The sequence below is a fragment of the Falco peregrinus genome, chromosome 11 (genome assembly GCF_023634155.1).
Source record: "Falco peregrinus isolate bFalPer1 chromosome 11, bFalPer1.pri, whole genome shotgun sequence".
Classification (NCBI taxonomy): Eukaryota; Metazoa; Chordata; class Aves; order Falconiformes; family Falconidae; genus Falco; species Falco peregrinus.
The window spans coordinates 16,697,859-16,712,956 of record NC_073731.1 but is presented as its reverse complement, the minus strand read 5'-3'; the positions used below and the strand labels follow the sequence as shown (position 1 = coordinate 16,712,956).

General features: G+C 42.4%; 1 protein-coding gene across 5 annotated transcripts in view; it reads left to right on the top strand.

Annotated features, from left to right (window-relative positions):
* The window catches only part of TTC7A (tetratricopeptide repeat domain 7A), a 172,642-nt gene that overhangs the window by 50,045 nt on the left and 107,499 nt on the right, over window positions 1–15,098 (top strand). For 4 of the 5 annotated variants that reach the window (XM_055815978.1, XM_055815976.1, XM_055815980.1 and 1 more), the window contains 2 exons: window positions 2,509–2,613; window positions 13,373–13,490. In XM_055815978.1, coding sequence (XP_055671953.1) covers window positions 2,509–2,613; window positions 13,373–13,490 — 223 coding nt within the window. The remainder of the gene's footprint in view (window positions 1–2,508; window positions 2,614–13,372; window positions 13,491–15,098) is intronic. The other variant, XM_055815977.1, reaches the window with a different exon arrangement.

The window sequence follows — 15,098 nt, the reverse complement described above, 5'->3', positions numbered from 1 at the left end:
TCTGCCGTTTGAGGTTGTAGGAGGCTGCAGGGGTCCCAAGGACCAGTCTTACTCAATGGACTGGCTGCAGACAAAGAGGGAGCGGAGTACAAGAGGAACTGGCATGGAGCTGGACTGTATCACTTCTCATCTGGTGTAGACTCTGGAAGGTCTTGGAGCTGTGGCCCAGGTTAGGACACGCCTCTTACTGCTCCAGTTTGTGCTAGTGCTGGCCCCCAGGGCAGCTGTCGCCAGCTCCCAGGCATCTCCTGCTTTCCCTGCAGTCACACTGCTGATGGGGAGCTGAGAAACCACCACCAGGTTTGGCTTGTATCTTTCTGAAGGCACTGGACAGCGTACACTCTTCTACAACATACCTGGCCTTTTCAATTCACTTTTGCATGGTGAGTTGATGAGGGTTGGGGGCTTAAGCTGCAGATACACCAGCTGGCAAGGTGCATGTTGTCCTGCTCTACTCCTTGGGTTTCTTTTGTCTGGAAGCACCTATGGGGCTAGAATATAGGCAGGAGGGCACGGAGATGATGTGCCAGGCTGGGCCCCTTATAGGGTTATACTTGTGTTTCCAACATGTCCAGCAGTGCTACTGGGAATACTGGCTGCCTGCAGTGCAGGTAGCATTCTGTGAGAGAGCGGAATAAGATGCCACTAAAACCTGAGACACTACTTGTTCTGAACAAATAGGTGTCAGGGAGATTCATTCTGAGAGATGCTAGTCACCTCATGACAGCAGAGTAGCGTGATACGTTTCTTTCTGTACTTCAGGGTTGAATTACCCAAGTCTTCGTTTCGGAAAGGGGTGAGGTAATGGTTTAAGCTCTAGGACAAAGTGTATTGATTCCCATTTTTGCTCTGAGACAAGCTTTCTTCTAACTTTAGGCAAACTGTGCATTTGGAATTGTAAAAGAGCAATTATTTCCTTACTTTTATTGATGATACCTGATGCTCTAGGTAGGTGGGAGCAGCCTGGAGAACACAGGGCATGCTGTTGCTGTTCTTCAGGCCACGCAGCAGGTACATAAGCTCTTCAAGGAAGTGGGTTTTCTCTGCTGCTGTGGAGCTCGCATCTTTGGTTATGAAACCCATCTTTGCCTTAGCATAGGTAGGGCTGCTGTACATCTGGGTTTTCCCTTTTCTCAGTCTTCCTTCCAAGAAAACTCCTATCCAGGCTTTTGAATCGCATAGCAAATAGTGGACCTTTGGTCCTGTGTAGAAAGGAGGCAGGAGGTGCAGCTGGCTTTGGTGTGGTGTGAGGAAGGGAAGTGTTGATGGCCGGTGGGAACACCGGCAGGTCTGCAGGGAATTGGAGAAGACCCCAGACCCAGCTGCCTGTGCTGGTCATTCTGCTAGGGAGAGCCCCTGGGGGTCAGGTCAGGAGGAGATGCCCAGGACATGACAGGAATAGTGGTTAGTTTGACTCTGGAAGCTTTTGTTGCTGCTCCTCTTTAATACGGAAAGGCCATGACTATTTTAACATGCTTCTGAGAGGGAATACTGACTGAGGGGCACCTGTGTGTGTCTTGGGACTGTATGGAAGAGTTTAGGAGGAATGGGACATGCAAGGAGAGATCTTGAGAGAAGAAAACTTCTCCATGAGTTCAAGGATGAGAGAGTTTGGAGGCATCAGGGGTCAGTAGTGAGGATGGTTGGAAATGTGAAAGAAACTGTGGTCCGGGTGGGATGGGGGACTGTGGCAGAGCAACTTGTGTCATCTCCTCATTGGCTGACCAGACCTTAGCAGTTTCTTGGACCAGAGCTTTCCTCATTCCCCTTCAAACCTTCTGAAATGTGGCAGCCATGAACATGTGCTGTAAAAAACAGTGTTGGTAGAGCACATTGAATCAAAAGGGCTATATAACTGTTAATCTTAATAAACGTCATTCATTAATGGTAACCTGACAGCAGAAGTTTTATGGGCTTTCTTTCTAACACATGCTATTCAGACCACCCACTGAACAGTGTATTGCTCTGCAGTTGCTTGCTCCACCCTTTGTATGGTGGGATCCCAGTTGTATTCTTGTGTGTTCTGGAACTGGAGAAGACACAAAACAATCTCCAGAGCAGATTAGTTGCACAAATCTCTCTCTCAGTAGATTTGACCTACAATGTTAACACACTGGAGGATAAACTCTTTATGATCTTTTTTTGGTTTACTGAAAGATGGTTGTGTGCGAGGAAAACTATAGCAGAATCCTTGTGAATTGGGGGGGCAGAGTTAAAATAATCGAGATATTAACAGCTGAGGAAAACTGTTCCTTGTAAAGTGCACAGCCAGGGCTGGTTCTTTGGCACGTTACCTCTGAGTGTGGGAAGAGTGTGTGTTCACATGCACATGTGTGCACACGTGTGTCTGTGGAGGTGGAAATGAAGTTGCTAACTTGTTGCTGATACATGATTATTTATTTCCTAGCACTTCTTTGTATATTTCACTGAAATACCTTGCTTAGACTCTGTAACCGCATTGTCTAACCAGCCTTTCTTATTTCCTCCTCTCTCCCCCTCCTCCTCCAGTCAGCATATGCTGTGTCAGTGCTCAAAGAGTGTGCTAAACTGCGACCTACAGATCCCACCGTTCCTCTTCTGGCTGCTAAGGTCTGCATTGGGTCACTGCACTGGGTAAGCAAGCTGATGCAGTTCTCATTATGTAATGGGTCAGGTGCTGCAGTGACAGTGCCACGGTGTAGTTGCAGTGAGGAGAAAGGGAATCCCTGTTAGAAAAATTACACACATGCATGCCTTTTCAAAAAAAGATGAAAATCCCAGGAAGAAATTTTGCAGTGAGTCACTGAAATGTGTTTTGCTGGCACATTAAACAAAGGAGGAGGGGGGGAAAGCCATAACGGCTGTTCTGGGGACTGCTGCTTCAGCTGAGTGCTGAGCTGAATTGGCCACTCTTGTAGCCCCTGGAAGACAAAAGTTAATAATTAAATGGACTGGTAGTTCAGGTCTGCTGGACAACTTAGTCATTTGTTCTTGAAGTTGCTGTGTCAGTGTTTTCTGTTCTGGTTGTGTTAATGTATGTCCCAGAAGCAGAGTGGGAGTGGAAGTCTGTGCCTGTGAAATTCTGATTATCCCGAGAAGCAGAAACATCTGTCAGTCTTTTGCTGCTTGGTTTAATTAATCGAATGGCAGCCTGCTGTTTTCACCTGCCCTCACCACAAGGTGTCCCTGCAGTCAGTGAAGGTTTCGAATTGCTAATACAAGTAAAACAAAGATGCAAGAAAGCATGAAAGAAAATACCAGAAGTATCTGCCCAGATTTTTGGTTAAAAGTTGTAGGGGCTAGATTTGCTGTTGTTGTGTCCCTCTGCCTGCCACCTCCCCATCCTGTACATCCCTGTCTGATGAAAGTTGGTATTCAGCTGAACTTGACTGAGTTGTGTCAGTTTACACCACCGTCAGCTAGGAAATCTGGTTATGTATGTTTTTGAATGAACTATACTGTTCAAAGTATGATAAACTTACATGTGAGTCAGCAAAAACTGGGAAGGATCTTTCTCTAGGAAATAATCTTTCAGGTCTGATGGCCTTGAGAGGAATCCTTGCTGAGCTACCCAGCCTACCTCTGTTATCTATATAGAGCAATTTAAATCTCTTGCACCCTTAGTTCAATATCTAAATTTTAGGGGCTGAAAGTCACTCAGTGATATAACATTCACAGTGAATGTTTTTGTTTGGTTTGTTTTTTTTAATAAAGCAAATAAACCTTATTTCTCTGATTCTTAGTGATGTTAACACACTTTGAAAGCCAGGCATTACAACTGTGTTGAGCACTCTTTATTAGTACTCTGATGAAGTTTTCAAAGCAAGATCAACTTGTCATTAGTCTAAAACATCAGCAAGTACACTGATGAATTTTACTCTGTAGGCTCTGAAGCTAGAGGAACTTTGTGAGCTAAATTCCTGCATTCACTTGGAGCTGTAGTGGGGGACTGCAAGACCCTAACAGATTCCCCTGGCAATTCTGCTGTCTCAAGGATTGCTGGGAGGCAACCCCACCCCCCAAAAAAAATAAGCCCAACCAAAACTCAGGAGAACAGTTGTATTAAATGTGAGGAAATTCTTTCTCTGAAATCAGGCTGATTTTTGCCTAGTAGCCTGAATTTTAGTATAGGAGGCAAAATTTGGGATGTCCATATTACAAATAATCTTTCACTCCTCTGTCTTCTTGCTCTCTGAACACTAATCCAACAAGGGGAAGGTGGTAGAGCCATGAAGTCAATGAAAGACAATATTCTTTTGGACCTGATACTTACAAACAAGGAAGAACTGGCTGGGAATGTGAGGTTTGGGGGCAGCCTTGACTGCACTGACTATGGGGTGCCAAAATTCAGGATCCTGAGAGAAGGCAACAAGGCAAATAGTGGAATGGTCCATTCAGGTGTGCTTTGACCGACTGACCACTTCTAAACACAAATAATGACTTCAAGAAGGCTGTGGTCTCTTGGTACTTGCTAAACACGTGGCCTCTGCTGTAACTAGCCTTTGAACAAAATTGAAATACAGTGCATGCATCTTGTGAGACTCCATGCTAAAATCAAGATCCCTGGGATGTTCTTATGTTTAACAGGAGCAATTGAGTTTTAATGGAGGCACTCTACCAAACTCTGGGTCATTGATGTGTGTTGAGGTGAAAGGACAAGGTTTCTGTACCATAAGAAAAGAAATGGCATAGAATCCCATTTCTTTCATGTATTACCCTGGTGTTTATGCAGCTTTCACTACTGAGGACTAAATTTCAAATGGTGCTATTAAAGTCTCCCAGCTGTGAAATTATGAGCCCACACTGAAGATGCTGCGATGGGCAGAGTCAGGATTTGCCCTTCTCATTGGTGCTTCTCCACAAAACCCTTTTGGATCCACTAGCACAGCTAGCGTATTAAAAATACCTTATTACAGAGACACTTAGGAAAGATAAAGAGACCGTAGTTCAGTCCCAACTCTGTCCTCAGACAGTCCAGTATCTCCAGACTTTCTCATACGTGGCAGCAATGGTCTAACTCTAAAAAATAGGAGCAAGAAGGGAAAAACGAGCTGGTTTTGATTACTGCAAAGTAGGAGGGTTTTTTCCTCTTACCTACTGCCTTTTAATTGTGTGAAACACTGTTCAGTGTTATTCAGTCAAACCCTGGCTCAGAACTGGGGTGCAGTATGAAATACAAATGTGATTTCACAAGAAGGTAATTTTACTGCAGTTATCTAGAGTGCAACCTTATGAACTAAAACCAAATTTAAAATATTTGTCTCCCTTCTTCCTTTCACTCAGTGCCCTGTGCTCTACCCCGATACCAAACTTGATGATGGTTAGAAGAATTTTAATTAAGGGGAGTCAGATGGAAATTAGAGAATCTTTTAAAAGAACTGAAATGATAGGTTCCCATATCTCATAGGCAAAAGGGATGCTTCTGATATTACTGGCAAACTCCTGTGCCTAATAAAGACCTTCCTGCTTAACAGAGCTGTTTTTCTAAATGTCACCCTTACAGTAATTATTTGCATTTAAATTACATGGCAATCAAATCAGAACTGAATCATTTAAACTGGAAGTGAACGAGCTGATCAATGTCAGTATAAATAGAAAGGATAGACGTGGCATGGGAACAGTCTAATGGACAAATATTAACAGTTACAAATACTCAAATACATCTTGCTTTTCAGAACATATAAAATATGATTAATTTCTCAATTAGGAAATACATCTATGTACTGGATTGCTGGGTAGGCAGGAAAAGGGTAAAACCAGATCACCATTTATCCAAATGAAACAGCTAATTTATATGTCCTGCATCTGTCTGCTATGTGCTTTTGGTGCAATATTGTACTCTGTTTATGGTCCATGGACAAGCAGTACTTTATTTAGTCTTATTTCAGTTACTAGCAATAAAAAAAACCCTAAAAACATTCATGTAGCTGAATAATTACAGAATGTTATGAGGAACACAGAACAGTTTCTTTCCTGATTAATCTAGTAGTCACTTAACTTGTTTTGCTGGCTTTGTACGTGGTGTCTCAGCACACTTCAAGAACCAGGGAAAACAAAAAAAAATAATTGAAAGGTACCACATGGATTTACAGCACTGACAATGCTCAGATCACATCTATGAAATTATCTCTCAAAGCAGAACAAATCAAAGTAAAAACGTGTACATTCATACTGTGCCATGCAAATCAATATATAACAGAGCCTGATGTGGAAAAGAACTAAATGCCCCCAGCTTTTGTTGTGACAGTATGACCAGATTATTAGCTGATGTAAGTTGGCACTACTCCACTGGCATATTACTGGCACCGTGCTGGGTTATATCAGCAGATGAGCTGCCCCATCAACCAGTAGCTTTCAGGATTGGGCCTGCCATAAACAATCAAGTGATATAAGCAATGTTTTGGTTACCTTTTTCAGAATTACAGGGTTTTCACAAATTAAAAAAAAATGCAGAGTGAACAGTAAATCGATACTTCATTAATTGTAAAGCTTATCCAGTTGTCCTGGAGTAACAGAAAAGCTCCAAAACTAGTGCACCTATATAGACCACACTTCTCTGGTCAGAATGTGGTGGGACCTGTACTTAAAGCTCACAAGATGCAAAAGTTTTCAGCAAAGTTGGAACTTTTGTACTGTATTTGGCCAGTTACACAGGTGTTTAAAATGTCTTTGTAGTAGGCTCAGAATTATTTTTGAGGCAGCATGCTACCTAGCCTTCCAGTTTGCTGGAGTTTCAACGCAACAGTTTGCTGAACTCAAATATGGATGATTCCAGCCAGGAACACAAATCCCATTTTTGATTAGTCAGCTGTTTTTTAGCTTTACAGAATGCACTATGAAGTTTTTGACTATTGAAGTTCAAAGTATTATATTTTCGTAGGAAAGTTGATGTAGCTTACAGTGGATTATGTCCATACTGAGGTTGTCCTGCCTTGGTCCACTCTCAATTCAGAGTTCCACTTACTAAAAGGCTTACTGCAATTTCCTCTTTCACTCAGCCTTCCCTGGCATGTCCTCAGCTGAATGCTCACTTGCCTATTTTGGCAGTGACTTTGAGCTGCAGCATGAGTTGTTGTTTTTAACATTTTAATAGTACAATACTGTAAATTTCACTACTAATCTATGTTCTCCAGAACCCTGTTATGGCAGGTGGTGTGAAAATACTAAAACCAGAACTTTTGCCTACAGGCAAGTGTTAAATAGTGAATTTCTCAAATTTTTAGGAGCCTTCTTTAAAGGCACTTAGGATTCTTATGATGCCTTTATTACGTTTTTTACTCCATTTATTTCAATGGAAGCAAGTTGAAAATTTTGTAAATACATATAGAGACAAATGGACTATAGTCATAAGATAGGCTTGAATCTTCTAGGACTCTGGTCTGACAGAGGGTAGGAAGACATGAGGCAGGTTCTTACTGTTTTCATTGCCCCCAGTTGATACAACAGAAATAGTGGGGGTGTGTTAAACTTGTGTAGCACCAAATGATGCCAGTATTACCAGCCAGTATGAGCTTTTGGAGGGACTTCAAACTGTAGCAAAAGCTGCAGTGCAAGATGGTGCTGTGCCTCTCAGACATTTCCCTTATTTCTTTTAACTCGCCCATTCTAGTGTGTACAGTGAAGCGCTATACTCCAGTATTTTGCTGGGAAGACAGAGATCACACCATCAGTCAGGGAAAGGGAGAAGAGAGTGGGGTCGGGCCAGGCCAGACCATGCGTGGAGTCATAAAAAGTGAGTAAGACATACCATGAGGTCAGTACCTCAGGGCGGGGGGAGATTGGCAGGATGTAGATTTAGAGCTGCATACTTCTGAGGCAACAGCTTCTCATTCATTACTTTCACAGACCACTTAATCCGAGAGTGCTTCTCTCTCCTTCTGTCCGTTGTTGACCCTGTCACTATAGATAATAAATGCTGAGCATGTGCTTGTACCCAGTCACCTAGGAGCCCTGGAGTTGCATGGAAATGCTTAGGTCTTACTGCAGTATGAATAATATTGAAATATCAAATCTAGTCACGTTATTGGAGTTTTTCTGCCTACTGAGTGGATGTTCTAGAGGACCGACATCGCTAGGGCAAGAAGCTACTGAGAAAGCAGTGAATGGTAAGGAGCTATGAGAGTTTTCTACCATCTTTTAAAAGGCATTCTTGCTAACACCACAGCTACTGATACTGGCGCAATCCCAAGGCTTTTAGACATCAAAAATGACCAAGTATTTTGCCTTCTATGCATCTCCTTTGTGAACAAACCACTCTCGCTACAGTGGAGGAAAGGCCTAAGTATTCCTAAGTGCTTGAGGCTGAGCTTACATGCAGAGTAAATTGGTGAGCTTAGCACTGACACATGGATAAAATGCTGACTAGACCAACAATAGAAAGCATAAGATATTTTTTTTTTCCTGACATATGTAACATGATTTGATTTGTATACTGTAAACAGCTGCAGGACAAAACCTTTCCATTATACTAGGCCTTATTAGCCACTTTCTTTCTGTGCGTTTTTCTTCTTATTCTCTTTTTTCCAATATTTAATTTTTTCTCCTTTTTTAATTAGTCACTGTACCTACAACCCAGTACAATGGAAATTATAAGAGGTCATCAATTTGACTAGTTAATATCTTGAGTAATTTTGCATAAATACACTTTCTGCAGGATTTGGGTCTCGTTATGTGCTTGGGTATCACTCGGTCTCACTGGTGTCCAAACTCCCCTGCTTCACTAACCTTGTCTGCTGTCCTAGGTCCAGTGTCACTTGATGTTTCCTGCCTCCTCCCTTGAGCACTCCTCTTGGCACTGTAAGGTGCCATGTCCATACTGCTGTACATCATCAATTTGCTTGTCCTCAATTGTTCTAAATCCATGCTGGTGAGAACTGCAGCTCCCACTTAGTCCTGCAGGGTGTTGATTGAGTGGGGTAGGGTTTGAGCTTTTCTAAAAACAAGCTGGGTGGCAGTTGGAAACCAGCTGGGTGGCGACAGGCCAGGGGACAGCACCTGCTGTTCCCCACTCCCTTGTCAATATTGCCCCCGGGCTTGGCTCAAGCACACACCAAAACCTGCGGTCAAATAACGAGGGTGTATGAAACAGCCACTCTGTTTCAGGGAAAACGTCCGTCAGGGTTGCACAGCTAACAACTGTTCCTTTTCCATCAAAGATGATGGAGAGGATGGAAGGAGGGAAGAAACCCAGACAACCCCACAGCATTACAATCTTATCAGTGTCAGGGCACAGTTTGGTAGCCTGTGTCTCTCCAGGTGCCAGGTACGTGCTTGTTTCTGGTGTGGTGGAGAGATTCCTTAGCTAAGTGCTTCCAGGTGCCTCCTGACAGTTTATACAGCTTGAGTTCAAAATACAAAAAGTTCCTTTTAAGTTATCCTTTCCCCACACCTGCTATCTGAGTTTTCATCCATGTAGGTCTTGGAGGCAGGGAACCTCTCCCTGCAACCTGTGGTGCTGCCCTTCTGTCCACCAGCTATGCAGTGCAAAGTATGCAGAAGAATGTAAGAATATAAGGGCCAAATTGAGTAGTATCTGTGTGTCTTGGGGACTTTGTTTTTTGCTTGCTTCTGAGAGAATAACAAGTAGTGATTCTAAGGAAACTGATTTCAAGCTGTTACCAGCACTCTTGATGCCCAAAGAGTATCTTTTCCGTGGTGTTGGGAGCTGCCTTTGGCACTGCTAGTGACCTGGTGCATTTCCTAATCACAGAGTGGTGCCTGTCCCATGCCTGCTGTGGGGGAGGACGTGGCATCCTGTGGCTTAGAGCTTGCTAGCAAGGGTCTATTAAGTTGTAATAAGAAGTTTTGATCTGTGTTCCTTGCCCTTCCAATGCAACATTGTCACCTTAAGATTTGAGTCCCCCTCTGATGAGAATGAACCGTTTAGGTTCCCTTCATATGGAGGCTGGCCTCTGTCTGTGCAGTAGGAGTAGAAATGGACATCTTGACTCTTCTGATAAACTTTCTGCCACATAGCTCATTTGTGTGTACTTTGAGCTCACAACTTCTGGAAGTCCTGCAGGATGAGATTTGACCTACCTGACACCACATGGAAAGAGAAGAAAGGGGGAGCAGCTCCTGCTGTTTCAGGTCAAGTGGCAGCATGCAGGAGCTCCAGCTGGGAATTGTTGTATCTGGTGGGACTCTAGAAGGGTTGATGCCTCATTTGGAGGCCTTCCTCTCTCCCTTTCCCATCATTACAGCACAGAGTGACATCTCATATGCTTAAGGACCCCTGCAAGGTACAGCTTTACTGGCAGATCACAGCTCAGGCTTACTGATGGTCCCTTGCTCAGGTGTATGGAGAGGGAGTTTTCATCCAGACTGCAATCTGGTAGTCCTTGCAATTCAGTTGGCAGGCCCAAGTATGCCCCAAGGGGACGTATTCCTTTTTCAGTTAGTAGTTTCCAGAATCATAGTTGACTAAGCAAGAGGCATCCATTGGGGAGTGGGAATGTCACAGTGGGTGGCATGAGTGAAAGTTTTGGCTCTTCACACTTGTCCAGAGTGACTGAAGAGTAGGAGAACGGGAGGGGGCAGATGGCAGCTACAGCAAGGCGGGCAGGGGAAGTAGCCGAGTGCTGTAAGAAGGAAAAGTAAATGCTCTCATAAACAGAACCAGCTGTGCTGGAGTTTGCAAGGCCACTTATTTTCAAAGCAGCCTTCGGCTGACCCAAGTTTGCATTCATGAGAATTTGTGGCTGGTCAAAATGTCGTTAATGTTTAGTATGAATAAATGTTTACAAGAATGTTTGTGCTAGAAGTGCTTTTTCAGCCATTCTGAAAAGTTGTGGGTTTAACTATTCATGCAGTAGATTAATCTCACATTCACAGGTGGCCCTGGATAACTGTCAGGCAAGAAAGCTGAATGGTGTGCTGCTGATTTATGCAGTGTAGGCCATCAGTCAGAGACTGGAAACACCATCAGGTGACCATTCAGAGAAACAATGGAGCAAAATCTCTCCCAATTTTAAATGTCTCCATTTCAACTCAAAACCTTTCATTTAATCTCTTTTTTTTCATACACTCTACCCACCCCTATTCTTATTCACTCATCGTTAGAATTCCTTGTATAGCTCTTTTCTTCATCTAATGAAGACTTCTTGGATGAAAGTGTGTGTGAGGTGCAGAGGAGAACAATGAAGGGAGTGGGAATACAGCTGTTTATGGTGGCAAAAGAGGTGCATAATTAATTTTTTGGCTGCAGAGATTTCGTGTCTTACATAAAAGTTCCTGAGAGCTGCAGTATTCAGTTAGTGTTTCAAGGGAAGGGGTTTTTTTTGGGTTTTTTGTTTTTTTTTTTCTGTGTAGCAAGTCACGGGGCATTTTCTTTTTCCATTGTCTTAGGCTCTGGCTCAGAACATGCTTTAGTATGTGTTGGGGAAGTCAGCAGGGCTACTGACAGGATTAAGAAATCTCCTGAACAAATCTCAGTCTTCCTGGTGTGATCAGAGTTTAAAGGGTCTCATCTGAGCAGCGTTGAAGTCAGTAGGACTATTCCCAGTGTTTTCAGTAGACTTTGGATAATGACATGTAAGGCAGTCCTTGCAATGTAGTTGGTAGCCCCAAGTATGTCCCAAGGGAGTGAGTACTCCTGTTTCAGTTCGTAGTTTCAGATTCGTAGTTGACTAGGCAACCAGCAAGACTAATGCTTTTGTAGTGCTTTCAGGGAAGAGTTTGATGAGAAAATACATGTTGGTCATTGGGCGGACTGACCGGAGGTTTCAGAAATTTAGGAACTGTTGGTCTACCTCTAGTTTGAATTGTATGGCCTCAGGGAGCTGTGCAGGTGAGGAAGAGACCCAAGCAGTGGAGATTGCTTCTTCACTTGCACTTTTCAGCTTTTCTTCACACTTACGTTAACAGTAATTTTTTTACGTTTGATACCATCTAATAAATACCAACTCCTTTATTTATGAAGCTGTTAGTTTATGTTGTCACCTGAATGTCTTCGAGTGATGTAACTAGGAGGCCCGTTGACTGCATAGTGTATCAAGTCAAGTAGATTCTGTTCATAGGCAGCATATTAACAAATCGTTGCAGAAAGGGAGTTTCTGATCTGCTGGTATGTTTTGATTTCAGTTCATTATGGGTGACTCCTTTGAGATGTTAAGGAACATGAGGTGCTGACATCTGACAAAGCTGAATATTAAGTGAGCACGTTTCAGTTACGTCTGCAGTACTTGCGCCTAAAACAGATGGATTTCAAACAATAATGTATTTTCTCAGAATTAAACAACCCCATCCCAGAAAGTCAGTTATCATGTGATAAAAGTTTCTAAAAGGATGATTTTCCAGTGTCTGGTTATTGATTAGGGATGGCTCTGATTGTGGTTAACAATATCTGCAGACTGTCTTCTACAGAAATGAGGTCTTCCTGTAGGCTGTGTCTTTCAAGTATTACTTACAGCTTTTGCCTGCACCTTTCCAGATATGTACAGTCTACAGTTCTTAGTCTTTTCTGTGTAAAATGGGTGAGTGATGTTATGAGAGTTTAAAGTTAGAAATGAGAAGCACTCTATTCTGTAATAAATTTTTTTGTTTGTTTATCATTAACTCAAACTGTAAAGATACTAAAGCTTCATTAGACTTAGATCTGCGTGGCTGGCTAAAAAGGAGCGTTGGGGGGAGCAGTCTGTACTGTAGTAAAAGAGACCAGCTTATGTATTTCACCAGTTTGGAGACTGATCCTGAGAGGTCATGACTGCTTTCTCTTCCCATTATTATCTGTAATATAAAATGCATTTTCAAGGGAACTGTGTCTTCGCAAATAATGCAAAATGGGGCTAGTGCAGCATGAGCTGCTAAGGTAGTGTGGTGTTTCAGATCAAAATTTGTGTCCTGGATTTGTTGCCACCTTCTTGTGGCAGCAGAATTGCAAGCAGCAGCTGAAAGCTTGCAGTGAAGTTTTGCTTTCTTGTTTTACTTTTCTAACACTTTAAAAGGAAGTAAAATTTGCTGAAGTTTCAAAACATCATACAACGAAACTAGATGGTCTTCCTTTGAAGGAAGAAACTTGATAGACCTTTCAATGCACTGCTAGGATAGTATATTAGGCAGTCGGTCCAACATTTGTGTTTAAGGTTGCATGATTGCAGCAAGCCTGAAGGGAAATACAAAAATAAGATAGTGTCCTTCATTAACCTTAAACATCTGGAAGTAGTTTGGGGTGGATGCTTAAATCGAAACCAAAACTTTTCTCAAAACTGTGCATGTGTACCAAGGTCTGCTAATCTGACCTTCTACGTCCTCCTTTCTATGAGTGTTTACTGTGACCACTGAAGGCCTTTGTATGAATGGCTCTCGGATCACTTACAGGTAAGTTTAATGGGGTAATCTAATTGTAGCAGGTACAGAGGAAGTGCCTATAAGTCTCATTCTACCTATTTTGCAGCTGGAAGAAGGAGAATACTTTGCTAAAATGGTGATAGACCTGGGTGAGGATGCTGGAGAGTCCCTAGCAAAGGGTTACCTGGCACTGGGCCTGACATACAGTCTTCAAGCTACTGATGGTGAGTTATCCTGTTTGTCAGGAACGTTGTATAGAGAGCATCTGTTCAAAGTCTTTAGTGCAAGCAATGGAAATTTATTAGAAACCTTGCTTTTATTGCTGACTGGACATGAAAAACAATCAGATTGCAAGACAGATAGGGACTGTTCACTTGCTCAGAGAACTGTCCTCTGTGGTAATAAAAGTGAAGAACTTACGTAAAGGAAGGAATGCAAATCATTACTTAGGAGGTGATAATCTGACTGCAGCCGACAATGCTTAGTGTGCTTTATTTGAGTATTTTTAATACATTTCTTTCACTTATTTACACAACAAGAAGTCAAGCTTTCCATCTATTTTCTGTTTCATTCATATGACAAAATACATATCTATTTTGTCACCCACTGGTAAATCACATAAAGAAATACAGTCCAAGAACTGGAGTCAGAAGTGCTTGACTGATACTGATACTGATACTGATTCCTCGCAGAGATTCAACCTCTCTGCAATGTTGTTTCTTTCTGTGCTTAGAAGTAAACAAGATAAAAAGATCTGCCTTGCAGGTATGTGTGGATATTGACTAGACACAGATCACTGAATGTAAGGATCTATTTTATTGCTGCTTGCTTGGGTTTTAAATGACTGGACAATGGGCTCTTGCTGGTTTGGTGCTTGGTGGCCAGAAGGGCTTGAAGTCCCAGTGTTTGGGAGAGTTCTAGCTCTGACCTTCATCAAGCTCACAGGTGGGAACAGTCTTTGTTTCTTCTATGACTTCTAACATAGGCAGAAGGCCTCCTAACATGGTTTCTTTGAATAATGGCTGAGCTAGTACGTTTCCTAACCCATCTAGGAGTTCTGCCCCCATGCAAGCAATGTCTTTTCTGTCAGATGGGTCCCATAGAAGCAAACCAACTTCTTCCAGCAAATGAGCCTGAAACAAAGCTAAAATGACTGTATGGTATCATGGAAGTATGTAGGCCTTGGAAGTTACAGCAGAATTCTGCAAGGCATCTATATGAGGAAGTGGCTTGTGCTCTTCAGTAGTGCAAGTCAGTGTATTTTTTCAGTCACCCTTATCTGATCAGCTGTTCTGAGAACTGGTTTCTAACACGAAGGCTAACAGGCACTGTAGCTCTCTTCAGTTCCCCATTTCTATGCCTCAGAACACTTCCTCCTAGAAAGTTCTTGTCAAGAAACATATGTCCTTCCTAGACTGAACTTTCTCATATATATATATATAAAAATTTTTTTTAAGTTCATTAAACATTGGTTTCTGCTTAACAGCCTACCTTTTAGGGCATTTTGCCCAGACTTTGTTTAAACTGTCCCTAAAGCTACACAAGATCTCAGAGACTATTTTTGGAGATAGGTGGTTTTCTCTATTAGCCCGTTATGATCAATTTGTTATCCTCAGTATGGAAAGAAGGTAGTTTCTAAAGAATGGAGCTGTAGAGGAATGTGCTGTACTCTAGCTCTAAAAATCTTTGGTGCAGCAAAACGTGAGTTGGAAGCTTCTTCAGGAAGGGAAGTCTTCTCTGAGTTTTCAAAAGACTAGTTCAGATGTAATGTATCCTTTTTAATGTAAAGGAGACAGTCTTCACAACAAATTTATTGGATTTTTTTTTCCAGA